This window comes from Thamnophis sirtalis, unplaced genomic scaffold (assembly GCF_051295495.1).
Source record: "Thamnophis sirtalis isolate CommonGarterSnake01/CBP01778 unplaced genomic scaffold, rThaSir2_p1.2 scaffold_8, whole genome shotgun sequence".
Classification (NCBI taxonomy): Eukaryota; Metazoa; Chordata; class Lepidosauria; order Squamata; family Natricidae; genus Thamnophis; species Thamnophis sirtalis.
In genome coordinates this window covers 22,643,550-22,668,042 of record NW_028261388.1, presented here as the reverse complement: position 1 = coordinate 22,668,042, position 24,493 = coordinate 22,643,550, and the positions used below count along the sequence as shown (strand labels likewise).

At 39.1% G+C, this 24,493-nt stretch overlaps 2 protein-coding genes and 2 non-coding genes across 5 annotated transcripts; all 4 read right to left on the bottom strand.

Annotated features, from left to right (window-relative positions):
- Nucleotides 1-2,413: 2,413 nt before the first annotated feature.
- RASL11A (RAS like family 11 member A) lies at nucleotides 2,414-5,898 on the bottom strand. Its single transcript, XM_014064329.2, has 4 exons — nucleotides 5,727-5,898; nucleotides 5,211-5,267; nucleotides 3,993-4,072; nucleotides 2,414-2,929 (listed from the first exon to the last, which is right to left on the bottom strand). The coding sequence occupies exons 1-4, from the start codon at nucleotides 5,848-5,850 to the stop codon at nucleotides 2,477-2,479; spliced, it is 714 nt and encodes a 237-aa protein (XP_013919804.2). The 5' UTR covers nucleotides 5,851-5,898; the 3' UTR covers nucleotides 2,414-2,476.
- Nucleotides 5,899-14,769: 8,871 nt separating this feature from the next.
- Nucleotides 14,770-19,675, bottom strand: RPL21 (ribosomal protein L21). 2 transcript variants are annotated; one of them, XM_014064334.2, is made up of 6 exons: nucleotides 19,601-19,675; nucleotides 17,717-17,795; nucleotides 17,368-17,429; nucleotides 16,274-16,386; nucleotides 15,786-15,936; nucleotides 14,770-14,898 (listed from the first exon to the last, which is right to left on the bottom strand). In XM_014064334.2, exons 2-6 carry the CDS (start codon nucleotides 17,781-17,783, stop codon nucleotides 14,809-14,811), a joined length of 483 nt encoding a protein of 160 aa, XP_013919809.1. In that variant the 5' UTR covers nucleotides 17,784-17,795; nucleotides 19,601-19,675; the 3' UTR covers nucleotides 14,770-14,808. The 2 variants fall into 2 exon arrangements, with proteins under 2 accessions (XP_013919809.1, XP_013919811.1); XM_014064336.2 differs by lacking the exon at nucleotides 19,601-19,675 and adding an exon at nucleotides 19,553-19,594.
- Nucleotides 16,078-16,210, bottom strand: LOC148044331 (small nucleolar RNA SNORA27). The gene has a single exon (XR_015697609.1). It is a non-coding gene; the product is annotated as a small nucleolar RNA SNORA27 (small nucleolar RNA).
- LOC148044330 (small nucleolar RNA SNORD102) lies at nucleotides 16,836-16,917 on the bottom strand. Its single transcript, XR_015697606.1, has one exon. It is a non-coding gene; the product is annotated as a small nucleolar RNA SNORD102 (small nucleolar RNA).
- Nucleotides 19,676-24,493: the final 4,818 nt, after the last annotated feature.

The window sequence follows — 24,493 nt, the reverse complement described above, 5'->3', positions numbered from 1 at the left end:
CCCTGGAACAATGACACAGTAGGGTATGGATTGTCTACTGTCAAAGACACTGTAGAATCTGTCAGAAGCAAGTAACCTAGAACAGAAGTTGAGTTCAAAGCACTAAACGTTTATTATATGCAACTTATAGACAAGAATCTGATCTACTAATAGTCGAACCAAACTGGCACTAAATAAGGGTCAATGGCATTCATAGGGAGTTGGGTCTCCAAACTAATGGTGCATTTGTGTAGCAACTCCAAACTAATGGTGCATTTGACCCTGCCATCGTGCTTAGCTTATTCATCTTCTACAAAATCATTCCTATCTGATACTTTGAACAGATTCTGCTTTTTAGTAAAATCCAATGCAGTGGTCGGATTCAAATAATTTAACAACCGGTTCTCTGCCCTAATGATTTTTCCAACCAGTTTGCCAAACTGTTCAGAAAGTTTACAACCGGTTCTCCCCCGAAGTTATGCAAATTGGCTGAATCCCACCACTGGTGGGACAACCTACAGCATTGCAGATGTTGCTGAATTAAAGTTCTCATCATCAGCATCCAAATATATTAGACTCTAATTTCCATAATTCCAGACAGCAATAATTGGCCATGTCTCCTAAGGATTCTAAGAATATAATTGAGCAGCATATGGAGCCAGTTTGTCTATCTAGATGTCAATTAATCAGTGGAACAACTTGCCTCCCGAAGTTATGAATGCTCCAACACTGGAAGTTTTTAAGAGGAGATTGGATAACCATTCGTCTGAAGTAGTGTAGGGTTTCCTGCCTAAGCAAGGGGTTGGACTAGAAGACCTCCAAGGTCTCTTCCAACTCTGTTATTCTGTAAATTCTTCTAACCCAGCTATATTAGATTAATTCATATTATCCCAGGCAGCAAGTTGTCTAGGGAAGATGAGTATTCCAACACATTTGGAAATTACACTTGCTGCAAGAGCAGATGTTGAAAATGCTGAGCTAGAAAAATAAAGAAGAAAACACTGACTGGATAAAAGATAATGGCAATCTATAACACTGTGGTTTAGAAACACCAATGGCTTGGCAAGATGGATATTCCAACATATTGAAGCAAAACAAAATATTCTCTTTTTCAAAGTAGGCTATTTATCTGCTATGGTTTATGGTTTTCATATTAAGTGCATACTCAGTTATAATAATGACTTCATGTTTAAAAAGAAGCCTGAGTTTGCACCAGACAGCTCCTTATATTCTTGGTAAGATTAGATTTAAGGATAAAATCTTTCCAAAGGCTATCTATAGAACCTAATGGATGAACATGTTTAAAGCAATAGCAGTAATAGCAATAGCAGTAGACTTATATACCGCTTCATAGGGCTTTCAGCCCTCTCTAAGCGGTTTACAGAGAGTCAGCCTATTGCCCCCAACAATCTGGGTCCTCATTTTACCCACCTCGGAAGGATGGAAGGCTGAGTCAACCCTGAGCCGGTGAGATTTGAACCGCTGAACTGCTGATCTAGCAGTAGCCTGCAGTGCTGCATTTAACCACTGCGCCACCTTGGCTCTTAAAAATAAATAAGCAAAATAAAATAGATAAGGCGTTACAGATTTCAGTGAAATCAACCAGCAACTATGGGAATAATATTCTGTACACTCTACAAATCTATTAAAAATACTACTGATTCATGGAATTTACTCCTGGGTAATATATTTACATCTAGTAATTTTGCACACTTATCTGTCCACTGGCTGTGTTTCTATGTTAGTTCTATTGTCATGGGGCACATTAAAAAATAAATAAAAAGTAACCTTTTTAATCTTCCCTTTAGGAAAGACTGAGTTACTGCACAAATATAACAAAATTGCCCTATAAATGAAGCCAATAGATACCATATAGCTCATTGAATAATCTATAAAATATGCACCACAGGTCAGTGAGTAAGATTTTAAGCCCTATAAATTTCACATTATTCAAACTAGCTAGTTTGGATAATGAAACGTCTGGAAGGAAACAAGCAAGTTCAGAGGGTTTCCATGGCTGACAGTGATTAAAATTTGGGTCTTCTTCTTTTTTCAATGCTTTAACTGCTACAATTATAGAATTATAACTTGTCAAATTCTGATAATTCCAAAATGCATGATTTTACACCTGAGCTACAAATATTCCCCTTTAATGGAAACTCTTTTGAGTGACCTATTGGTTATTATTGAAAGAGAGTGTCTTGAGCTCCTGGAGAAAAGTTGGGGCATAAATCTGGTAAACAAATAGTTCTCTTGCCTTATTTAAAAAGTAAATCTCTAATGGAACAGAAATATAGCTTTAATTCAATCATTTCATTTTATTTTATTTTATTTTGTTGCAATAGGTAGGGGAGGAAGAAAAATTCATATGAAAGTAATTCCAAGGATCTTGTATATTTTTATCTAGATAGATAACAACAGCATTAGTACAAAAATAAAAATCTTCTTATAAAGGTGTAATTAATAAAACAGTTTTGAACAAAGGCCATTTCAAAGTCTATTTCACTTTGGATGAAAGAGCCTGTTTGAAACGTCTCTTGAGGTCTTGCACGTTTGGAGATTTGGGACGCGGGATGATGGATGACCTTCTTTTGTCTCGGCTGCCGTAACTGTGCTGTTTACTAACTTCTTTGCAAAGGTATTGAAAGACATCGCATACACCTTGATAGTTATCACTTGTCGAAACTTCCAGAAACACAACACCCAGCTCATTGGCCAACTGTAGGCCATCATTTGCTGCAACCTGTCGAGAATGCATCAAATCCCCTTTGTTCCCTACAATGATGACTGGGGTTTTTGAGTCAGGGCGAATCTTCTGGATGTGTAGAAAAAGTGGCCGAATGAACTGGTAGCTATGACGGTCGGTAATTGAGTAGACCAAGAGAAAACCATCTGCCCACTTGAGACAACCAGAAACTGAATCTAGCGCTTGCGGTAAGTCTTCTTGGATCTGAAAAGAAGGAATGATTATTTGCATACATTTATAAAGAACAGAAAAGGTTTCAGTTGCAGACATAGTTTCAATAAAGAACAGGGGTCCCCAAACGTGGCAACTTTAAGACTTGTGGACTTCAACTCCCAGAATTCTCCAGCCAGCATAGCTCCAGCATAGCTGGCTGGAGAATTCTGGGAGAATTCTAGAGAATTCTGGGAGTTGAAGTCCACAAGACTTAAAGTTGCCAAGTTTGAAGACTTCTGATAAAGAAGTTCATCTCACAGTTCAACTATTCAGTGTTCAACCTTGACCATCATATTTCAGACTGAAAGTTCTGAGAGCTACTAAAACTATTGGCAGTGATCATATTTGACTTCCTGACTGTTTGTTACAGGTAATCCTCTACTTACAATTGGTCATTTAGCAACCAGTCACAGTTACAACATTTCCCACCCCCAAAGCTACTTCATCCCAATTCTAAAGTTACAATATCCAGTGCCTCCCCCTGCCGCCAAACCCCAGTGGTCACATAACAGAATTTTAGGCATGTGGTAACCAGTCCACATTTGCTCCATGGTCATCTAACCACAATTTACCAATTTATTTCTGGACACTAATATTTATTTTTTATTTCCAGAAGAAAACACCCCATAGCAAACCTGGGTTTGCTTAATGACCACAGCCTTCATTCAACAACCAATGTGTTCACATAATGACCACTGCAAAAAAAGGTGATAAAATCGGGTCTAGTAGCTGATGAGCAGCTTTACTAGCGTCAGAACTTATGACCATAATTGCCTGACTCAGTCACTGTCATAAGTTGAGAATCTTTAATGGCGGAACACTGCTTTAAGCAGCAAGAAATATTGAATAAATGAGGCAGGATGACTGCATAATAAAAGACTAATCAGCTTTTCCTACATTTGTTCTCCCTTCATTAAAAGTAATTGGAAGCAGCGAGCAAATGAAAATAAAATGAATAAATATGCAAATATGAAGAGCCCAATGTGTTTCTGTAACATAGAAGCAAATCCCATTTGACCATCAGAACCAACATATTTTTAAGATTATTTTGTACCTCCGGGCATCCTGGTGTGTCTTGGATCTGCAGAAACGTTTGGTCACCTTCTATATGAACAAGTCTTGAATATAGATTCCCTGGAAAAATGAACATGAAAGAAGCGAGTAAGAAACTTGTACTTATATTGGGGGCAAGAAATAACCTAGAGGAAATAGAACAACTACTGGTCCCCTTCATGTTGGCCCATGAAACCCCAGAGGTCAGAAGTCCAGGAACCCAATACTGATTGGGGTCCTTAACACACACACACACACACACACACACACACACACACACACACACACGCATGCACCAGAATATGACTGCCAACAATTATACTGGTAGCAATCGGTCCCCATTTTGAATTGTGGAACATCTGAAAACTGGTGCAAATCCTAAACACTAATTAAACATGTGACCAAAATTTCTTAAATTCCACCCAAGTCTTGGGAGAAGGGAAGGAAACTCCCACCCTCACTTCAGATCACTACCTGCTGCTGTTTTTGTTCAACTACCCCCCCCCAAACATTGAGTGCAGTCCCCGTAGCCCCTATAAACCTTCTCCCCCTCCAAAAAAAAACATTGAGTACAGTCCCCCAACCTTCTTCCCAATTTATGCAGAAAAATCAATGCAGTGTAATGTTAAGATCAAGCTTCAGAATGGGATTCTGGAGCTTTAGCTGGTTGGTAAATAGCTTTCAAAGCCTTGTTTCTTCTTTCCCCTTCTTTCTAGGAGGCTAGATGGGAAAACACCTGCATTCCCACGTTTTTTAAAGGTGAAGGTTCCCCTTGCACATACGTATGTGCTAGCCATTCCTGACTCCAGGTGGCGGTGCTCATCTCCCTTTCAAAGCCAAAGAGTCAGCACTGTCCGAAGACGTCTCTGTGGTCATGTGGCCGGCATGAGTAAATGCCGAAGGCGCACGGAATGCTGTTACCTTCCCACCAAAGGTGGTTCCTATTTTTTCTACTTGCATTTTTTACATGCTTTCAAACTGCTTGGTTGCCAGAAACTGGGACAAGTAACGGGAGCTCACTCGGTTATGCAGCGCTTAGGGATTCGAACCGCCAAACTGCCGACCTTTCTGATCGACAAGCTCAGCGTCTCAGCCACTGAAAAAGTCCCTAAAGGAAGCGTGGCCAAAGCAGATTCCTTATGGCATAAAATGATGCTGCCCTCCCTCAGACCTCACAACTGGCTTGTGGAAAGGGAGAATCTTTAAGAAGAAAACTCACCCGTGTTGGGTTCATAGTCTCCAATAAACCTTTTGGTGAGGAACCGTACAATCATGGCTGGGGGGAAAAAGAGAGAGAATCTCGATGAGAAAACCAAATGAACAGCTTTGATGCCTGTGGAAGCGTGGAGGAATTTTCTGCTTAACCCAAGAGTAGTTGATGTTCTGCTTGAAAAAGGAGCCCTTTAAGCCACCCAACCAGTCTATGCGCCCATCCCAAAGTCCTCCCAGACAGCTGGATTTTCATTCACCGGCTGATGGGCGTTGCATTCCTCCATATGTGGACGGCATTGCGATGGGAACGGTAGACAGGACTTCACTTATCAAGGGTTTCCTCCCCTCCAACATTCCCACCTTTTCCCGGCTTCCACACAGAGCATCCTCATTTTATTATTTCTAGAGTAGAGCATCGTTTTTCCATCTTCTCTCCTCTGCCCCGATCTCAGTCACCGCGCCGGATCCTTCGCCCACCCAGATCCCCAAGCAGCCCAGCCGAACTCGCTTCCGCGGCACTTACCGCTCTTCCCCACGCCCCCTGTTCCGAGCACCGCCAATTTCACCTCCTTGACCAGGAACTCGGCGGGGCATTCTTGGATGGGCGCTAAAAGATAAGGTTGGGACATGATCGACGAGAACCGCATGGGAAACCGCCAGCCCTCCAGCCCCAGCAAGAGAAATAACGGGATCGGCGGCAGGAGTGGCCCCAAAACACATGCAGAGCGCGGAGGCGAGGAACCAGCGCCGCCTCCAAGCGAAGCCCTGCCGCAGCTGCCGGGGAACCGCGGATTGCGCGGCGCTTTTAAAGTCAAGCCCAAGTGCGACAAAGCGCCACCTCCACCCCCGCCCCTCCTTGGGAAGCCCCGGCCCTGCGTACGCACAAGGGCGATCAGCTGTACGCACGCCTCCGTTCCCAGAACCAGCAGACCTAGACAAAAGACATAGCTGGCGATGGACAAGAGATAGCGGGCGGGCAGGCGGGCTAATGGGGACAGTCTGCCCGAGGATTTCACCGGTGCATCGTAAAAGCCGGGTTTTATTTTGCGGTATTTGGGCTCTGGCTTCCGGTGGAGTGAATGTTCCGAAAACAAGAAACGAATTTCCTTTTTTTTCCCCCTTACTGTGAAATGGGTGGGATCGCATCCTCGGCCCCGTTTAGGTTTTCTCCCGTGTAGTAAGCATCGCTCGCTCCCCAATTCGCATTGAAATGAATGAATGAAGCTTCGGGTGCGAAATTGTGACCCGTTTTGTTTGCGCGTTCTGTTGCTTATCTATGGGGACCTCACCGGTAATGTTAGATAGGTGGGTGGGTGGGTGGATGGATGGATGGATAGATGGATGATGGATGATAGATGATAGATAGGTAGGTAGGTTGGTAGGTTGGTAGGTAGGTAGATAGGTAGATAGGTAGGTAGGTAGGTAGGTAGGTAGGTAGGTAGGTAGGTAGGTAGGTAGGTAGGTAGGTAGATAGATAGATAGATAGATAGATAGATAGATAGATAGATAGATAGATAGATAGATGATAGGTAGGTAGGTAGGTAGGTAGGTAGGTAGGTAGGTAGGTAGGTAGGTAGATAGATAGATAGATAGATAGATAGATAGATAGATAGATAGATAGATAGATAGATAGATAGATAGATAGATAGATAGAATTCTTTATTGGCCAAGTGTGATTGGACACACAAGGAATTTGTCTTTGTTGCTTATGCTCTCAGTATACATAAAAAGACATTAAAAATACATTCATCAAGAATCATAAGGTATGATGATACATAAGAAGGTACATAGGGTATAAATAAGCAATCAGGAAACAATCAATATCAATATAAATCGTAAGGATACAAACAACAAAGTTACAGTCCTGCAGTCATAAGTGGGAGGAGATGGGTGATAGGAACGATGAGAAGACTAATACTAATAGTAATGCAGCCCTAGTGAATGGTTTGAGGTTTGAATGGTGAGGGAATTATTTGTTTAGCAGAGTGATTTTACTGTGTTTTCTGTCATCGATTTCATCCGCTTTTTTTTAAAGGAGGAGAAGGTATAGCTTACTTTAGAATGACTCTTCTGTGTTTTTTAAGAGGAGTGCCTTTTGCCAGGTGCAGAGATGTGTCACACAGGTAATCTTCAAAACATTTCATTTCCATCTTTTATCTAATTTCCCTGAGAGTCTGAATAAAGGCAGCATCCTTGCAAAGCTTACATTGCTTTGAAGTTGTACATCAACATTGCAAATAGTGTAATTGCCATGGAAACAATAGTAGGCACAGCTTTAAGAGGCCTGGGGGATGTATGTGTGGAGGGAAGAGTGGTTACTCAGAATACCATTCGTATGGGAATTAAAGGCATAGTAATGCATTCATGCAAGCAGAATTTTACTGGGAGGGGTTGAACAAAAATTGAAGGTCATTCACAAAAGCATTTTTCTGCCACCTACTAGCAAAACCTTATCAAACGGATTCCAAAAGTAATTATGTTTTAGTTTTTTAATTTTATTAAACATTTATAGGCCGCCCTTTTCCCTGAGGGGACTCAGGGCGGCTTACAATAATAGGGGAGGGGAGTGCAGGACAAAACACAAAAAGAAAATGTGAGTAGAAATAATTAGCGGTAAAAACACAACATTCATTCAACATTCGGGAGGGGCGAGAGTAGAGTCTTATCCCCAGGCCTGACGGGATAGCCAGATCTTGAGGGCTGTGTGGAAGGCCTGGACGGTGGTGAGGGTGCGGATCTCCACGGGGAGATTGTTCCATAGCGTCGGAGCTGCAACTGAGAAGGCTCTCCTCCGCGTAGTCGCCAGTCGGCACTGACTGGCGGATGGAATTCGGAGGAGGCCTACTCTATGCGATTATGTATATTGGAATGGGATAATCCCTGTTTACTTAATTTAATTTATAAATATGATGACCATATTTTCTTTATATGTTCATTAGAATAAAAAGGTTTATAACTTAGTTTTATAAAAGAAAAATCCAGATCAAGAAACATAAAAACATTCTAATAAAAATATCTAAAATGAAACAGCATATGTAAATTTGTTTTTAAAAAGACAGTTCAGTTTCCATGTTTTTCACATGAATGTGAAAGCCTATATACATTATTCAGTGGCACCGTTTATTTGGTAAAAATCGAATCACAAAAAAAAGGACAAAAGTGAGTTTTTGAAAAATAAATCTACAAGACACTTTTCTGAATAAAGAGCTTTCCTTTATAATAATAAACACATAATCAGTGTAGTTATAGGCCACTTACTCCTAAGCGACTTTGGCTGGGTTACAATTAAAATACCTCATTCAGAATACAATCAGCCAAATCAGTAATGAAATGAATAATTAAAAGATTATTTTAAAACCTTGCTTGTAGTTGAATTATTGCTGATTGTGGTATCAGGTGAACTGATATCACAAGTTAAGCTGACTGAAAGGTTATAACATTGAATTCTGATATAGTGTGCCAGATCATATCATCTTTGTTGTGAGTCTATTGATCCTCTACACAGTGGTGGCATAGAGCTATTGCTGGCACTTTCTTGAAAGATGGGCATTTCATCTTTTTCTCCTCTCTTGTTTGCAGATGCTTCTGGCAGGGTGTTTGCCCATTACTGCAAAGTATATCCCACCTGACCCACAGGAGTACATGGCTTTGTTCAAAATATATGTGTAACACTCCAGTTGATGAAAGTTGGGAAACACAACTACCTTTTTCCTGCTTGTAACTTCTTTGCATCTTGGCATGATCACATAGTTTGTTTTTCTGCCATTGATATGGTGTGGAGATGTAGCAATATAGCAATAGCACTTAGACTTATATACCGCTTGACAGTGCTTTATAGCCCTCTCTAAGCAGTTTACAGTCAGCATATATGCCCCCAACATTGGGTCCTCATTTTACCCACCTTGGAAGGATGGAAGGCTGAGTCAACCTTGAGCCTGGTGAGATTTGAACTGTCAAATTGCAGGCAGCCAGCAATCAGCAGAAGTAGCCTGCAGTACTGCACTCTTAACTACTGCGTCAACATGGCTCATTCCTCATGGAGAGAGGAAACTGCCATTAAAATCTGCTCCATATGTCCATATTGTCCTAAATTTGTAAAACAGGACTTTCTTTGACTTGAGGAGATTGTATTTCATTCAAAAAATTCTGAAGAGAGCAGCCCCAACCTTTTGAAGTATAACTGTGGTCAGTAAAGCTGACTGAACAGTTGCAACATTGAATTCAAATACAGTGCACCAAGTGTGCCAGTTCATATCATCTTCGTTGTGACTCTCCATCTGAGGGCTGATGGACGGCCCAGGCTCCGCTTCTGTCTCTCTGCCAGCTCCATTCCCCCTTCCCCTTCGGAGCTGTCAGGTTGCTTTGATGCTGACCCTGACTCTCACACCTCCTCCTTCTCTGATTTGGCTGCTAAAGGGGCCGGCGGCTGATAGGCCACAATATGTAGAAAATCTAAATGTGTGGTCCCTAAAGATCAACAACTTGATGGCCCATAATCATATTGCTTTCATTCTATAATAAACCTATATCACAAGAGATACATTACATGGCTAAACATCGCTGCCAAACTAATGTTTTTGCTGAAGGATTAAAATTGTGAATCACATTTTCTCCTCTGAATAAAGATAATAAGCACACATCCAATCATAATAAACGAGGCTATAGCCCTCCAGAGAAACACACTTCATGGCAGCAAATTTCACTGAATTTTTCAGGAAATGTAGATCTAAAATGGATGGAGCTATCATACTATCAATCCAAATCAAACATCATAATCCACAGAGACTCGTATTCTGAGATGCAGCCTAATAATTGGCCAGCTTCCATTCTAAATTGTTTTAATATGAACTCAGTGTTTGGCTCTGGAAATCATGCTAGGAGGCTACAAATGTGGGATGTATTAGCAGTTGCCAGAGAAATGGAGGAGTGGGAGAAATCTCTACAGGCAAAGAAGAAAACTTCAACAGAATGAAATGTTCATATTCTGGATTCTAGTGAGTCACCTAAGTCTTCTTCTCGGGCACTTCTAGAGCTATTTCCCTGTCTCTGGTTTGCTCTCCAGCAATTAGTATTTCATGGCCACTGAACATGCTCAATTTTCATTGGGATAAATCAGAAGTATATCAACCTTTTTCATCCTAAGGGCTACATTTTGCAAAATATGATTGGTGAAAAAGATTACTGTATACCCAGCATTTTGTGGACATCTACCATGTTTCCCCGAAAACACAACCTACTCCAAAAATAAGCCTTAGCTTGATTTTTACTTGAGCGCCCAATATAAGCCCTCCCTGCAAAATAAGCCCTAATTAAGACCCCACCCACTCCAGGGTGCAAGGGTACTTACCTTCAAACAGTTGCAGCCAGGCCTCACATACCCTGACACCTGCCTTGCCGGCCCATTTCTTCTGTAGCAGGCAAGGCTTTCCTGAAGGCCTCTGTAGCAGATAACAGAGCTCCGGGTCGATCCAGAGATCTGTTATCGGCTGCAGAGGTCTTCAGGAAAGCCTTGCCTCTCAGCAAAAAGGAGGCTGGTGGCAACATACGCAAGTGAGGTGAGTCAGTGAACATCCCTCCCAAAAAGGGCGTGTTTTTGGCAAAAACGTGATGCGCGGTGGATTTAGGAGGCCAAAAACTGGCCTGGTTTGGCCTGCAAAGTGCTTCCGGAGGCCGGGGAGGGTGAAAATGGGATACACAGAGGCCAAAAACTTTTTTTTTCTTGTTTTCCTCCTCTAAATCTAGGTGCATCTTATAGTCTGGTACATCTTATAGTCTGAGTAAATCAGTGGTGGGTTTCAAAAACTTTTAGAACCTCTTCTATAGGTGTGGCCAGCTTTGTGGGAGTGGCTTGCCAGCCATGTGACTGGGTGGGAGTGGCTTGCCAGCCATGTGACCGGGGTGGGAGTGGCTTGCCAGTCATGCAACTGGGTGGGCGTGGCCAACTTGTAAAATGTGGTGAAATTCACTTATTCACTTCTTGCTTAGCAAACAAAATGTTGGCTCAGAAACTCTGGCATTTGAAGCACACAAGTCTTAAAGCTGTCAAGTTACAAGACCCTTGCACCCCTAAACCTTTAGAAAAAAAAACCCTGGGGTGTTCAAACTTGACAGCTTTAAGACTTGTGGACTTCAACTCCCAGAATTCCTCCTCTCGCTTTTCATCTTGATGATTTACAGAAGGGCGGGGGCAGGGAGCTGGAACCAGTTCTAAATGGCACTGTAGATTTGTGGAACCTCTTCTATAGAAGAGGTTAGAACTGGCAAGAACCCACCCCTGGAGTAAATCATAGGTTATTTAGTGAACTCTGGTTAAGCAAGCAGACTTATTGTGCTGTATGAACACAGCCTGTGCACAGACTAGATGCGCAACATGCTAGCTTTTCAAACACCCAGTTAATGCTGCTGTAAGAGTCACCTAATAATGTATTCAAAGACGAAGCCAATTCTCCACATTTTTTTGAAGTTTAGAGTCTAAAATCTTGTTGTTCCCCAAGAACAGCTTTCCTTTTACCTTTGGCTTAGCCTGGCCTACTTGATCTCAACAGCTACCTTTGTAGGTAGGCAGATGTTCTTGAAACATGCATAGTCCAGGAAAAGCTGCCTTTTGCACTAACAAAATTAGCTGTCTGTTGTGCGAGAAAGAACAATGACTCAATCTCAGAAAAGAAGGTTAAGTGACAGATGTGGGGGTGACAGGAAGAACTGATACAAAACGAAATGATAGATACAATAGGAACAAATAAGGAGGGGCCTTTGAAGATTCAGAAACATTAAAAAAAGACTTGAAAATATGAAGTGAAGAATACAAAAGCTTCACCAAGACAAAAGCCTACAGGTGACAATGTACACCCTCAACGTTACAAAACATGACATCAAAAGTTCAGTGACTAATCATTACAAATTAATCTCCCCTGCAAGCTTCATTTACAACTTCTTTGCAGCCACCAATCTCCACTCCCCAATTTTTACTAATGATTCATGCCAATTGGGACTAATTTATGTATGGCTTTTAGTAATGGGGGGTGGAGGACATATCAAGCAACTTTTGTAGACTTCTCTGATAGTCCAATTCCAACCAGATCAGCATTTCTTAGAGGCCATATATCTAAATTAAGGTGTGCATCAAAGGTAAATCTTAAAATCAGTTCTAACTGAAACAAGAGTTTGTCTGAAATGAATCAAATGCAGGCCTCGGTCATCTTGGTTAGGGATAAGAATGGCAGTGTCCTGATTCACACAATATAGGAAATTTGCGAGATTTAGGCTTAAAACATTTGCATCCAATCATTGTAATTTATGAACCAATTTATGATTTCGTATTGAATGAATTGTAGCATATTCCATAAACCATGAATATAGTCAGTGGTGGGATTTAGCTGATTCGCACAGGTTCAGTAGAACCGGTAGCTAACTTTTTGTGGTTTGGCGAACCGGCTGAATAGCGTGCCTCCCCACACCTGGCATCACCTCGCCCTTCCCCTCCCAGCCTGACTACCTGGCCGCTCACTCAGCTACTCGCCCGGCTGGGCAGCAGAGCTAGTAGCTGGATGTGACGAGCAGTGGCTGGGAGGTGAGGGGCGAGGCATGGCCGGGCATGGCGAGAGGTGCCCCTCAACGTGATGTCAAGCTGGCCACACCCACCCAGTCACATGTCAAGCTGGCCACACCCACCGTCACCCAGACACGGCTACCTAGCCGGTCATTGAGGCAGAGAACCGGTTGTCAAATTATTTGAATCCCACCACTGACTAATTAAGCTCAAATGATTGTAAGTAGTGACAATAGAAAAGGAGCTCCAGATTTTACAATCATTTTTGTGGCAGTTATTAAGTGCCATGGTCATTAAGCAAGCCCATGGTTTGCTATAGGGTGGTTTTTTCTATAAGTAAGTAAACACGGGTTTCCATCATAGTTCTGCTCTGGTGTTTTACAGCCCTAAGCAGTTTACAGAGTCAGCATATGCATATATTGTCTAAATACATTGTGGGAGGGGACAAGGATAAAAAGCGCTCTCTCCCACCTGTTTTTCTCTGCGTTTAAATGTTGAAATATTGCATCCATTATATAATTTCCCTATTGTTCTGACATGCTCGTAACTGCTCAAAACCCCCAAATCAACTAAGCAATCCTTCAAAGTCTAAAGCCTGTTCCAAAACTCATTCTGTCAAGCAGTTTGTAAAGGCAGTTGAAGTCCCACCATTTAAAGGGCACAAAGCACAAAACACCTGTGCTTATTTTGCTGGAAATCAAACATTGTAGTCATATGAAGCTTGCCTGATTTCAGTTTCAAGATCAGGTCTCCTGCAGTAGAAAAGTTGAAATTTGTGTGAAAAGGGTTGCCTTATGTACAGCAACCAGTCAGAATATTTGGTTTATATGCACATCACTGAAGTATAATCAACAGGTTTACACATATACAGTATTATACCAAACCAAAGATATGCAGTTTAATGGTAGGTTCCAATTAAGCACAACTTTATAAAAATGCCTGTCTTTTGTCAGCTGTAATAGTTGGCTTGCCATTGCTTTCCTCTGGAATACTTTGCTGGCTTTCTAGTCTAGCCCCCACCGTAATATTTCCTGGGAGTGTCTCCCATTAACGTACTAACCTCAGTTAACTTTTGAGGTAAGTTAATACGTGCTGCCTCTTTTGGCTTGACTTAAATTTGTCTGAATGTTACCACAAAGGAGAGGGATGTTCTGTCCCCAGATGTCCTATCAAACAATGCCATCATATTTGATACCAAACGTAATAGATGTACATGATCTATTATTTGATTAGTAACATTTTATCAGACTTGCTAACTTATAACACACATATCTTATCCATATTTTTTTCTTAAATTGGAAAATTAATTCATCTTCTCAGGGTTTGCTCCTACCTGTCACTCATTTGTGTATTAAAACTTAAAAAACAAACAAACCCTGGAGTTATTTGTGAGTTTTTCATGCTCATCAAAGTGGGGTATGAAGCTTTTAAATGGGAAAACATTTTTGAATACAGAATACAAGTGGACAATATTCATTTAGTAGTTTTCACGTCAGATTTTTACAAACTTGTGATCTGAATGTCACGATCAATTTCAGACTAATTCATACTACTAGGATTCCTTGACATTGGTGGGTAAGGAAGAGAGAGATGAGATACTTTTAGTAGTTCGTGCAAATAACAGAAAGATATAGTGCCAAATTATCAAGAATGGAGAGTATCTTATTAGAAAACCAAGAAAAGAATGTGAGAAATGTGCTAGTTTCTCAGAAATAATTGAAACAGAATCAGCAATGTTTTTTACAAACCTTATTCTTTAGATTTATAACTCCAATATTTTCTATCTTTAACACATTTTTAATTTAGAATATACTGGGAAGTAATTGTAAGAATATTCTTGTTTATTTATAAAAACTAGTTGAAGGCTACCAACAGACAAGTAATTTATGGTTCACAGAAAAATAGCTGCCTCTTAGTCTGCCCATAATTAATTGTATGCTGAATTATAACATATAGAGTAAATAATAGAAATACAGAACTTTCAATTCAGAATAATTTTGAATACGCAAACAAGTGCTTCAATTCTTTTCAAGTTATTTTATTTTGTTCATACAGACTATGCCATGAATTCATAAGGAATTGGTTCCAGCAACTCTGGCTCTTTGTTATTGGTTCTAACAAAGTGAGCTTCTCTTGGAGGTGCAGGCTATAAACAAGAATACAAAAGAAGTGTGTTACAACAGTGCAAGATATATAAAAAAAAAATTTTACTGAGCATTTTCTACCACTACACACTTAATAATTAGGTCACTTGTCTTCCCTCAAAATTAGGAACATATCTTAAGAGCAAAGACAAAAAAATTATATAGTCTTTTATATTTGAGAAATTAAGCTAGTTCTTTTAATAAGGTGACTGACAACTTTAAAATCATTTTTTGACTCTTCGTGCCCCCTTTGATTTTTCCCCCAATTTAGCTTGTTATGAACAGTAGACAATAGATCAAGACATGCAGCAACATTTAAACACTATATAAATTAAAGACATGATATTTTATATACAGATAGTTCCCAACCTACAACCAGACACTTATTCAACGCTACAATAGAATCCTCCCCAGAGAAGCTTATGGCCTGCTTTTGAAATTATGATGATCACACACTCCATTCACAACTGCACTTGGGACAGTTGGTAATTGGTTCATAGTTAAGGCTATTTGCAGTATCCCAGTCACCTAATCACAAATTGCAACATTTTTCACCAGTTTCCAACAGGAAAAATGCCCATTGGGGAAAACTGATTTGCCTAATCACCATGGAATTTGCTTAAAAATCAGGTCTGGTTATTTGACTAATGACTGCACTTCCAAGCTCAATTATGTTCGCAAGTTGAAGACTAACTGTATGTCAACTAGCTCTCCCTTATGTGAGATCTGACAGGGATAATGTATATGACATTAGATAATGTAACATTTTTGTCTTGTTACAAATTTAAACAACTCTCAACATTTTTGTCTAGTTACATACAAGGTGTTTTTCAAAGTAACTTTAGATTTAGAACCAACTACCGTATTTGAGATATATTCTCAATGTTACCTGGCGTTTTAACTCAAACCAAGTGCCCTTTTCCTTTGCTTCATTTTTCTTCCTTTCATTTTCCTTCACACGCTGCAAAAAACTGTCTCTGCTCTTAGAATGCTTAATGTGTTCAATGCGCACGTTGATTCTCTTAGCAAGGATCTTGCCTCTAGGAGAAAAAAAGATATGGGCACAGTCAGAGTTTTATCAATTTTTTTTAATAAGCAAGAACTAGATCACTGAGATCAAGTCAGCAAAGCTCTATTGCCTGACATTTCCAAACTATATATTGTTGCAGAAGAGACTCAGCATCTGTTTCCTCTGACAGGATCCAAGCCAGTTAAATATAATCTGGCTGGGTTTTAAAAGGATAATTGCTGTAACCCCCCCTGAATGACCAATTAAGACAAGAAATGTCTAATTGGTAAAGTGAAGGGGGAAACAGACATATCTTAACATAACATTCAGTAATGAGGAATAAAGTCGAAAATAAGGAAAGCACTTACTTAACCTTCTTGTTCACAATAATGCCCACAGCATGCTGAGTAATGTTATATACTCTTCCAGTCTTGCCATGGTAACATTTGTGGGGCATGCCTTTTTGAACTGTTCCTGTGCCCTGTTAGTACAAAAAGTTACACCATAAATAGTTATAAATAAAAATGCCTGAGAATGTTTATTGAAAAAATCTTGGGAAAGGACATCAATGAATTATTTACAACTGAATGCCGGTGTTCTTAAATTAATGAATATAATTGCTGCTCTGCCCACATAGTATAAGCTTTTCTAGTCAAATCAGAACAAGCTTGCTTACTCTCTAAGTCAGCTACTCAAGAATGATTAGACGATTTTCTGTTTTAACTGAACCCCAATCTTCCAGTAATTTTATTAATCAGCCACCAAATTATAAATGGTATGGGCAGAATTTATGAGCCCAATGAATCACACATGGCTTACTAATCACATCATATCTTTATTACATTATAAATCAGCATAAACCCCTATCCTAATTTTATTATTTTGTCTGGTGGCCTAAGTTTCCTGGAGAGCTAGATAATGTCTCTGGTTTGCTTTCAGTGCCGGTGAAATGTTTTGCTCAGTTTGCTTTACTTATTACAAAGCAATCATAGGAGAGAGTCATCATCAAGCACCAGAGCATTAAAATAATGTAATGCAGCATTTCAAAATCAGACAGTCAAATTAGGCTTTGCGCTAAGAATTCAGCAAAAATTTAACCCAGGCCATTTGATTAAAGTTACACATTAGAAAAAATATCACTAGTATTTTTCAAGAAACAAAACTATATCCAATCTCAAGTGAAATACTGCACATCTGATTACAGATGTTCCATTACAACCACACAATTTTTACTTTTAAAAAATTGTATATTTTTATTATTTTTAAATAAACAAATATTAATTAAATTAATACAACAAATTAAATATTAGATACCCAAGCACTCACAAAGTTCAGCAATATAATTTGAAGACAACTGTTTATCCTTTTATATTATGGTGTTTTACACTTTTATTTTAATAAAGTAATAACAGTTGTGTAACATAATTTTAGTTTCAGGAAAGTAATTTTTAAAGAAACATACCTTAATATCAACAATATCACCCTTCTTATAGATTCGCATGTAGGTAGCAAGAGGGACAACACCTTTTTAAAAAATGCAACAATTACTTACATTTTAGTTAATTTAATTTCATGTACTTTAATACCCCAATCCTGTATTAAGGATTAAAATTAAAAATAGAATTAAGGAATTATTTCACCCAATAATGATCAACAGTAGGCATTAGGCAAACGTAACAGTGAATTTTAAATTATGTGATGATATTCCTTTAACTATAGTGCATGTTATATAATTCACACAGGTAAGGGATTCAATCAACATTATTTCCATCATTTTATTAAATTTAACTGGCTCAATAAATTTTACTTACCATGTTTGCGAAAGGGTCTTGAGAACATATAACGTGTCCCTCTCCTCTTTCCCTTTGTGTTTGTCATCTTGACAGATCACTGTAAGAGTAATCAATTTACAACAATTCAGACAAAAGAAATATAAAGATAACTGTATTAAGTTTAAATGGATTTTCTTGTAAAATAGTGATGCTTTATTATTATTGAACACATGACTGTAATGAAGAGAATTTATGTCAGAAAAAACATTTTCAGCTCTTGAAATCTTGTAAAATTAAATTGAGCTTGGTAATTTGTGTATGAATTAAGCAAGCCCTGCCAAAATACAACTTCCACACAAAATCCTTTAAGTGTCAAATTCTTATAAGGACCCTCAAGTATGGTTGAGCATTTTTTAATGGCTTTCTCAGAAGTAGAAAGGTAGCCTATTTTAAAGACACTTATACTCTTACTTATTCAGCTAAGATGGATATACTATACATATGGGATTTGCCTGTGGCAGTCTACACTAGATCACCCTTTCCCTATTCAATACCCTGGACATTCTTTTTCCTACTTCATCTACCATACCCAGCAGCCAGGATGGAATAGCCTAGTATACAAAGCAAGTGTCTCAAATGTTGATCTGTTCTAGATACACTGTTCAAAATTTAATTCTCTCCATCCCAAATTATCCAACTGAATAATTTGAAAGCAAACAAATCTTAATAAAATGCAAGTACAGGAAAACAAAGTTTTTGCTTTAGTAATCTAATTGTAGTTACTTTGACGTACAACACCAGAATTGTGGCAATAATTAGGACTCAACTGAATGCAACAAGAATTTCTGAAATTAAAACAGCAATCTCCACTCCGATCCCATCACATTAGGCTTTTCTGGCCTAGAAAAAACATTACAAAGATCTGAGCTTTGTCTTTTCTGAATGTGGTAACCTCTCCCCACACTTACTGCAATGCAACCCAGAAGAAAACTATTAGCAAGAGAAGTAACTAAACTTCAAGCAATTCAAAAGATCGTGGGTTCAGGAATACTCCCCCAATTGATGGCCTCCCAAATAAGCCAATTCGCAACCGATCTGACGGTAGGCACCAGGTTAGAGAAACCCACATCGACCAGTTTCAACTTCTTGGGGGGAAATATACGCAACTCTGCCATGCCAAATCGCAGATAGACTCATGATGGAGCGATTGCGTTTACTATTTTTCTCGAGGCTGGAGGGGACATCTCTCTCCCGCCCCCACTGCATTCAAACCACGTGCTTCAAGTTACTAAACTTTATTTTTATTTTATTCTTATTATTTGTCGAGCATGTGTAAGGTAACAGATACAAGTATAAACATGATTATGAATACATGAAACAGATACGAATAAATGGGCACTTTGGTGCGTACCGTCAATGTCCCCATTTATTCGTATCCATTTCACGTACTTAGTCAGAGAAAGCTCTTAGGCTTATTAAATGCAAAGCTGGGCTCTTCCCAAGCGCTGGGCTACCAGAGGGGGAGGGAGAGGAGCAGGCCTCTCGTCAGCAGGGCTTTTGCCTTAGCCACGTGCGCCTGGATGCCCTCCTTTCTCCCGCCGCTGCCGCTGCCCGTACTTCGCTTCTGGCCCGGATCTGACTCCGTTCTCTCGCTCTTCTATCTTCCTAGCCTCCCCGCCCGGCTCCTCTCATCCCCTTCGCTTCCTTACGCCTCCCCGACGCTCTCCACCTGGCCTTTATATCTGCCCGCCGCTCCGAGCCCACCATCTCAAAACAGCCCAGGCCCTCCCGGATCCCAGCGAGCCGGGTTTCCTTTCACCCGTTTCTCCGGCCAGCCCCAAGGCTACCGTTCCCCTCCCGCCACCCTCCGCATACCGGGGCCCGACGGAGAAAAAGAGCAGCCCAACTGCAGCGGGTACCTACAAGATGGCGTCCACAGGCCGAAAAGAAAGAAGGCGGCGCTTCGCCAGGTCTCCGCGCCTCTCTTCCGGTTTAGCGCGAGGAAGGGAGGGACTAATCTGACCCGCGCCTGTCTTTAAAGCGCCCGATTGAAAAACGGTTTCGCAGAAATACCTGGTTGAAGTGGTGGTGGTGGGGGAACTGACTATATTCTCGCCTCAAGTTGAAGGAAATAGGAAGGAGGCAAATATTTAAGTCGCCCCAAAATAAATGTTCTGGGTTTTCTTAGGTGTTACGATACTGAACTGGAGCAGGCACTGCTTTAGACAGCTTTCTGGGAGGGCACTCATATGAGGCTAAGAAAAAAAGGCGGGGTGTTTGTACTGTTGGCCATAAGTGGGAGGTTTGGGGACAACTCGATGCGGTCCCATAGGCAGCAGTTCTGCGGTCCTGTTTCTTGCGTAGTGGATTAAGGTTGAAGCTCGCTCAGACAGGATTAAATAAACCAGCACAATAGAAGAGAAATAGAATAGAATAGAATTCTTTATTGGCCAAGTGTGATTGGACACACAAGGAATTTGTCTTTGGTGCATATGCTCTCGTACATAAGAAGAATAAAATAACATGCATCAAGAATAAAAAGATACAACACTAAGTTGAATGATTCACCCTGCATAAATTAGCTCAAAAACAATGTCTATGGAGATTGTCAATCATCCCAGGTCATGGTTGCCCCAAAGGTGCTTTTCAAAAGGCAAAACTGGACTTTCTTTTTTCTGGAAGAAATTTCGCTTCTCATCCAAGAACAGTTCTGACTGAATGGGGGGAATGAAAAGATTTGCATTTTTTGCAATCACATCCTTGATAGATCTCTGAGAGTCGTTGAAGCCCCTTGGGGGTTTATCCGTACCTTCAGGGCAGTGGTGGGTTTCAAAAAGTTTTGCTACCGGTTCTGTGGGTGTGGCTTGGTGGACGTGTTATGGCTTGGCGGGTGTGGGAGAAGGATACTGTAAAATCTCAATTCCCACCCCACTCCAGGGGGAGGTTACTGCAAAATCCCCATTCCCTCCCAATCAACTGGGACTCGGGAGGCAGAGAATAGATGGGGGTGGGGCCAGTCAGAGGTGGTATTTGCTGGTTCTCTGGACTACTCAAAATTTCCGCTAGCGGTTCTCCAGAACTGGTCAGAATCTGCTGAATACCACCTCTGCCTCAGGGTCATCTGAATCAGAGTGCAAATACAGATAAGTACAAATACAGAGGCCAAGTGGCCTGAACTACTTTCAGAGAGCTAACAAGATGATTGCAAAAAATATAAACCCTTCCACTTCTCCCCCACCCCACAATTCAGTCAGAACTGTAGAAGCTTCTAGGATGAGAAAAGAAACATCTTCAAGAAAAAAAAAACAGTTCAGTTGCCTTTCGAAAAGCACCTTTAGGATGGTTTTAAGTCAGGGCATGCAAATCGCAATGGTTCGATTCATGCAATATGCTATGCCAAAATCAAATATGGTTTACTCTGATATGTGAATCCAGCTTAATACAATATATAGTATGGGATTTTAGGAATTGAAAGTTGGAGGTTTTCCTCAATTCACACAATATATGAGATTTTAATGTACATTTATTTTTGGTTTAGCATAAACCAACCACTGTAATTTGTAAACCATGGCTTCAGATTACATTGAATCAGACTTCCATGTCTTAATAGACAAACAATGGGTTAGAGTGATTTGAATCCACTGGGCAGATTTTACAGCAAGGTTGATCAGAAATTCAATTAAGATTTAGCCGTAGATATAGTGTTTAGATAGATGCTAAATAATTTCAAATAATTTGATATTCTGATTGGGCTTCTAGTTGAAAAATAATATCGGGAGACTTGTCTTTTCAAAATTAAGCAGAGGACAATATTTCAAATTTGTATTTGTAAATGCGTCTCATATGTTTCATACACATACACACCAAAATGGATGCTAACAACATCATTGCATTTTGCAAACTTACAAATCTAAGTAACTTATTAAGATTTTGTTCATTTCTCATCTTATTAATGAAAGCTATTATGCACATAAATATATAATGCTAAATTATAGATCATGTTTAAAAATGCAAACAGGATTCACAACACATAGGAAGTTGAAACAAAACAGGCCATGTTATAGCAGCCTACAATTCACTCATTGCCTTGAAATATTGACTTTTTTAAATTAATTGTAGTTCTGATTTAATTCTCTTTATGTAATTAAGCAAAAGGATATATTATCCAAAGAAGCTTTCTCCCAGTTCTTTGTACATGGGAATATATAGTTTATAGTATTCTTTCCATGTCTAATATTAACATATTTAATAAATGTTAACAGCTTCATCTGACTAAACCCAGTGTTCATATGATTTTGGAAAATTCACATTAGTTTATATCAAGTTCATTGCCTTTACAATTGAATAACATCTCAATTTTGCCAATGGTTTTCATTCTGTAGAAAAATAAAAGGAATACATATTTGTATTACATAAATTATTTAGGAAGGAGAACTTATTACTTCATTCAAGCATTGTATACTAAAAGCCAAAAAGGCTACATATCTTTCAATTCCAAAACGCTTAAAATGCTAGAAAAAACATGTTAATAACCTTCCAATATTTTAGAGAACTCTTTCGTATAAATAAGAATTTGCAAAAGGAATACTTGATTCCTTCCAATCAGTGTTTTGGTGGTCTTTCATTTAATTTAACAGTAGCATTTCTGATACAGATATATAAAGAAGATTCAAACAGATGGAATCTGTTCATCAGGGTGTATTCATAACCAATACAGATTTTTATCCTTAGATAAAGCCAGATGGGAAGTTTAAATTAGTTGACCATCTGCAAGTAATTAGAAACAAAACCACATATTTTTTTTTGGAAAGGAAATAGTATAGTATAATATAGTGAGAAAGGAAGCCAATCAAAATTACAGCTTCCACTTTTCTTGATAAGGAAGACAGCATTGCTTAAAACATTTATTGTAGCATAAACATAATAATGGCAGAATAATCAGCAAAGAACAAGCTCTTTCTAATTAACATGTTTTGTGTTACAGGAAAAATTATGCCAAACATCAGCTTTGTATCCAAGTAGCAAATTTTACTGAATATATAGCATAATCCTATTGTATATTCCAAAGAAATTAAAATAACACATAAAGAAAAATACATGACTATATAATTCAGTACATGTTTTGCTTAGAGGACATCTACGGTGTAAGGAGCAATATAAATTAAAATAACATTAGTTGCAATAGTTATATTCAATTACTGATACTTCCAAATAAATTTAAATAATCCTTGGTGCTTTACATTAGGTGTTATCAATTTGAGTTGACACCTGATGATTGTATGGGCAAATGACCTCAATCCTTGTTAGTTTTTCCAAAGACATTTAAGAAAACTTTGCAATTTGTCCTCCATCTTGTCACTCAACCAAAGTATCTCCTTTGTCTTGCTGTTTTCAGTCAGCAATATTCACAATTATATATTAACACTGGAAAACAACTTTGTTGTCATCGAAATGCCCCTATTATGAAATATAAATAAATAAATCCTATCCATCCAATCCCATGTTAATGTCTATGGCAGCTGAGCTGATTTATTTATTAATTTAGCTGCAATTTATTGAGAAATGGCTTTGGATAGGTCATTTTCTTATGATGTGATCCTCGAGGCTGCCTTTATTCCCACATATTAAACTATTGAAAAATAATCTCAGCTGTTTTAGATTGAATAGGGGAGCAACTGATTTTTCCACCTCCCTCCCTATTGAAAAATTTTAATTATAAGTATTCACCTCCACCATTAAGTAAGAATGTGGAAATGCCACTGGTTCACTGTCTTTGAATTTGCTTTCTTGGTGAGCTGAGAGGATCATTCATTACCTCATGTGGTGTTTTCATTTTAAGGTCAGTGATTATGTTTTTGAGAGTTGGGAAATGAAAATAAGGGTCCTGTGATATGGGAATTAAGCAAGTGCAAAACCACAGATTGCCTTAAAGAAGATGAAACAAACATAGGAGGAATAGGGCTGTCAATGGCTGTTAATCTCAATGGCTTACCTGTTCACATTTTAATTATACCTGCAATGCACTATAACACATAAAATGAAGATAATTTTAAGAATTATTTTGCCATATTTTGCTATATTCAGAGCTGGACAGCATTACCTGATTCATTGCCACCTTTAATGTCTCAGTCTCGGTTCTTCCCAAGTTATTTGCACTTGCCCCACCCCCACAGCACTAACTTCTGCTTTTTAAAATTTATAGCGTTTCTACAGTCTTTCCATTAGGACCTTATGTTCTGCTGTATACACAAAAGTTTGTTTTCAAAGTGTTGACATAATAAGCAACCATTACTCTATATTAGAGGATATGAACAATAGTCAAAACAGCTTGAGAACAGAGGGAAAATGAAAAACTGCGGTAGTGAAAATGAAAAAACCGGTAGAAGTGCAGTAGGAAGACAGCATTTACATCTATATAAATGTTCCAAATCTTCAGAGAGAACTGCCTGTTGTTGCCTTATTCTATTATCATTTAAACATTGGTGATAATTATTTGACAAGTTTTTTATTCATTCAATTTGTATAGACACTCTTCCCAAACCTGGGTTATTGGATAGCGAACAATCATAAAAATAAAATAGAAGAAAATTTAAATAAGTTGGGATTCTCTATTTTGTATTATGTACTAGATTTAATGTGTCAGTAGGTATAAACACAGGTGGTATAAATGTCATTTAAATTCTTTCATATTGTTAGACTTTGGAGTACCTGAGGCTATCATTCCTGTCACCCAAAAATCTGTCTTCTATAAGGATATGCATATATTGATATAGGCTATCCTGTTTAATTAATCAGTAGATCTGATGAAACCGGTGG